At 38.5% G+C, this 4,670-nt stretch overlaps 1 protein-coding gene across 1 annotated transcript; it reads right to left on the bottom strand.

The window, feature by feature from the left end:
* Window positions 1-1,228: 1,228 nt before the first annotated feature.
* On the bottom strand, window positions 1,229-2,155 carry LOC113917356 (olfactory receptor-like protein OLF4). The gene has a single exon (XM_027585089.2). The coding sequence runs from the start codon at window positions 2,153-2,155 to the stop codon at window positions 1,229-1,231; it is 927 nt and encodes a 308-aa protein (XP_027440890.1).
* Between the last annotated feature and the right edge of the window lie 2,515 nt (window positions 2,156-4,670).

Below are 4,670 nucleotides of genomic sequence, written 5' to 3'. Positions count from 1 at the left end.
TTCTATTTCACATTCATGCAAACATTCCTTTTCATTACAATATTCTGCAAATTTCTCTCAAGTTTTCTTTCAACATAATAGTTGGGATTATAAACCAGTGTGTGTGTGTGTGTGTGTGTGAGCATGTTTATTTGAAAGAAAGACATGCATGAGTGCACACACTCACATCCATACACACACTCCTCCCTATCAAATCTTTTCTTTGGACTCAACAAAGTGTATTCAGCATTTTATTTATTCCTCACCACTTTCATTTCAAGTTCCACATTACCTTCAGAAATAAGGAAATGGATGTCCAGGTCAATTACATTTTTAACAATAACATAAAAATGCAGATAAAACTTCCTGTGCCTCTTCTCAAGTTCTTACAAAAGGACCCGTACAATAGGTATGCTTAATTCAAGTATGGCGCCTTTATTTCAGTAAAATATACAGTTAATATATGTGCAGCTTATTCTATGTAATTATACTCTAATAAATTAGTGGGAATTTAAAATTCTAATGGTGTATGACTCATACTGGGTCAAAAGCACCCATAGCTGAGTCACATCTGACAGGGGTGGGAGAAATGTCTTGTAACTGGGAAGAAGGCAAAGTGTCACATATGGGTATAGAAATAGCGGAATGCAATTAAGGTAATTTACATTTGGTAAATTATTTTTTTCCATAAACTGTAAGATTAACCTACATATATAAATTAAATAAATATCATCTTTTAGTTGAAGAAAGATGTGAACAACAGCTCCACACAACATCGTGGATGACCTTTAGAAATACAAGGTAGAGAATGATAAGTAGTGCAGAATAGGTCAGAACAACTCCCCACCAGACAATCTCATTTGATAATAAAAGTGTTATATAAAGACACATGTTTTCAGAATGGCTAGTTATACAGTCCTAGTGAAGAGACACAATTATAAAAACAACGAGAACTAAGAGAAATTTTAAGAGTCTATTTCTTCCCATTCTAGGCATTTGTACAGATATTTGGGGACAGAATTCATGATTACTCTATTATTGAAGTTTATCAGCAGGAGCAGGAGCTTAATAAAGTGAGGTACTTAAACAAATGCAGAAGTTGAATCCAAACAAATGGAAATTCCAGAAAATAAATAGAAGGGGCAGATTTTACTTCCACAGCCTGATTGAAGAATGGCAGTTCCTGGCTCTGAGACTGAGTCCTGCAGTCATGGGAACTTCTTCAGCCCCAGGACCACTGGTCCTTACATCACTGAACCCCAATGATTCTTTTCAGAGCCCTCTTTATGTCTCTGTTCCTCAGGCTGTAGATGAAGGGGTTCAGCATGGGCGTCACCACTGTGTACATCACCGAGGCTACTGCACTTGAGTGGGCGCTCTGGGGAGCAGCAGAGCTAAGGCACACTCCTAGGCTGGTACAAAAAAATAAGGAGACAACAGAGAGGTGAGATGCACAGGTAGAAAAAGCTTTATACTTGCCCTTAGCTAAAAAGATTCTATGAATGGAGGAAACTATTTTAGAATAAGAGTAAAGGATCCCAGAAAGGGGACCACCAGACAGCAGCATAGCTGCAAAATACATCACCATGTTATTGAGGAAGGTGTCAGAACAGGCAAGTTGGATCATCTGATTGAGTTCACAGAAAAAGTGGGGGATTTCCATCTCTGTACGGAAGGACAGCCGCAACACCATTGAGGTCTGTAACAAGGAATGCAAGACACTCGTGAGCCAGGACACCAGTACCAACAGTAGACAGAGCCGGGGGTTCATGATGACCATGTACTGCAGGGGGTGACAGATGGCCACAAAGCGGTCATAGGCCATCACAGCCAGAAGATAGATATCCAACCCTGAAAAGATGATGAAAAAGTACATCTGTGTGATGCAGTCTGCATAGGTGATGACTTGGCTCTGAGTCTGGTTGTTCCACAGCATCTTGGGGATGGTGGTGGAGGTGAAACAGATGTCTGCAAATGACAAATTGGAGAGGAAGAAGTACATGGGGGTGGAGAGATGGGAGTCAGAGACAACAACCAGGATGATGAGCAGGTTTCCAAGCACAGTTATCAGGTACATGAAGAGGAAGAGCCCAAATATGAGGGGCTGCTGTTCCAGTCCCTCTGAAAATCCCAGAAGAAGGAATTCTGATATCCTTGTATCATTGCCTGACTGCATGTGGTTGCACTGACTATCAGGAAAGAGAAAAAAGACATCATTAATTTTTCATGAATAGCATAGCTCACATAGTTGAAATGCGACAATTTATATTTTAGAGTTAAGAAGTTAATTTTGGTATCTTGTGTAGGTACTGTCCCCCCAAAGAGATTTCCCCCCTGTTCCATCTCTGATTAGGCATTTTGTCTCATTTCCCTCCTTCCCCCCCAGAGGTCATGCATTCTACTGTTTTATTGAGAATATCTTTCATGCATTTGAGGAATATGTATTGAGTATCAAACATGGTCCAGACAATGGCTAGCCATGAGTACAGGATCCTGAATACCAAAAGCCACTATAATACAATGATGGAGAAAGAACAGAGACAAATAAACATATTAATAATATATCAGAGACTGTACCAACTTGCACTCCCACCAACAGTATAAGAGGGTTCCCCTTTCTCCACAACCTCTCCAACATTTGTTGTTTCCTGCCTTGTCCATTTTTGCCATTCTAACTGGTGTACGGTGGTATCTCAATGTGGTTTTGATTTGAATTTCCCTGATGGCTAATTGTGATGAACATTTTTTTCATGTGTCTGCTAGCCATTTGTATGTCTTCTTTGGAGAAGTGTTTGTTCATGTCTTCTGCCCATTTTTTGACTTGATTATTTCTTTTTTGGGTGTTGAGTTTGAGAAGTTCTTTATAGATCTTGGATATAAGCCCTTTGTCTGTAGTGTCATTTGCAAATATCTTCTCCCATTCCGTGGGTTGACTCTTTGTTTTGTTGACTGTTTCCCTTGCTGTGCAGAAGATTTTATCTTGATGAAGTCCCAAAAGTTCATTTTTGTTTCTGTTTCCCTTGCCTTTGGAGACATGTCTTGAAAGAAGTTGCTGTGACTGACGTCAAAGAGGTTACTGCCTATGTTCTCCTCTAGGAATTTGGTGGATTCCTGTCTCACATTGAGGTCCTTTATCCATTTAGAGTTTATCTTTGTGTATGGTGTAACAGGATGGTCGAGTTTCATTCTTCTGTATATAGCTGTCCAATTTTCCCAGCACCATTTATTGAAGAGATCCTCTTTTTTTCCATTGCATATTTTTTCCTGCTTTGTCAAAGACACAGGTCACTTTGCTGCTGGTTAAACTTCAAGAAAAAGGAGTCACTCACCCACATTATATACTTCTTGTATTTTATAATCTATTTGCAAAGGCATCCTTTAAATTGAAATAGAGCCCCTTCTGAGTACCATCTGGTGATTGAGTTTTGGTCTCTGTATTATGAGACTCACCTTGGAATATATTAGTCTGTGAACCCTAGCTCTTGGACTCTTCTCACTCCACAAAGCACTCACACACACACATGCACAGACACACACTTACACACACCCCAATTCATTGCTCCCTGGGCTGTGTTCTTACCATGACTCTTCATCCCCAGATCCAAGGATGAACCTGGAGTGAATGTAACTCAGACTGGCCAGATCAATGATCACTCCCCTAAACAATGTAAAATGCTACCTGACATTCCAATTATCAAGCTTCCCATGGACAGTCATATTTCCCATATAAAATTTAAAACTTTTTATGGACAATATATCTAACCAAAAGTCAATAAATAATAGTCTGTGAATTGCATTTGAAATACTGCTAACTGCAGAATAGACATAGAGTTTATGGACATATAATAATCAGGGGAATCTAATAATGAACATGGTGATCAAGTACATAAATATTTGCTCAAATTTAATAATGGTTTAAGAAAAGAACAAAAAATCTCTTGCACACTCAGCCTGTGACACAATTTAAAGATCTCTTGTGCTGATTAGGTTGGAATTTTTTTAAAAGCTAGCAAAAGAAGTTTCTCTAATTTTGCTGGCAGAAATGTGAACTGTTACAATGTTGAGAAAACAACCTAAAGGTAGCTATAAATATGAAAATACACATATTCTTCAGCTCAGAAATTCTCAATCTTGACACTATTGACATTCTGGTCCAGTGTGTTCTCTGTGGTGGCCTGTGTCTTGGACTTTATAGGATGTTTAGAACATCCCTGGCCTCTCCTGACACCTCCCATGTGACTCTGAATTCCTCAGTGTCCCCCTGGGGAACAGTATTTCCTCCAATGGAGAAACAGATTTTTAACATAACAATCTCCAAATATTTTTTTAATAATTTTTTATTGTTAGGTTAATCACCATACATTACATCATTAGTTTTTGATACAATCTCCAAATATTTTTGACAATTGTTATAACAGCAATGAATTGAGAAAGAAAATGCTTTCAAAGTGTGAGTAACACAACCACATCATGAAATATTATGTAGAACCTGAAATAAAGAATCAGCATTACCCTAGTTGACTGGAGGCAAGTCCATGATGTATTACTGAGAAAGAAGAAAGAATGGAAACAGGTAGAACACAAAGACTGCCCTAAAACTAAAGAGCATTTATGATGAGGACAGGATACTACTCATCCATTTTTATTGTGTATAAATGTGTATGTGTGCATCATCTAGGAAGAGAAGTTTT

Source organism: Zalophus californianus, chromosome 1 (genome assembly GCF_009762305.2).
Source record: "Zalophus californianus isolate mZalCal1 chromosome 1, mZalCal1.pri.v2, whole genome shotgun sequence".
Classification (NCBI taxonomy): domain Eukaryota; kingdom Metazoa; phylum Chordata; class Mammalia; order Carnivora; family Otariidae; genus Zalophus; species Zalophus californianus.
The sequence above is the reverse complement of the archived record's forward strand: the minus strand, read 5'-3'. Positions and strand labels throughout refer to the sequence as shown.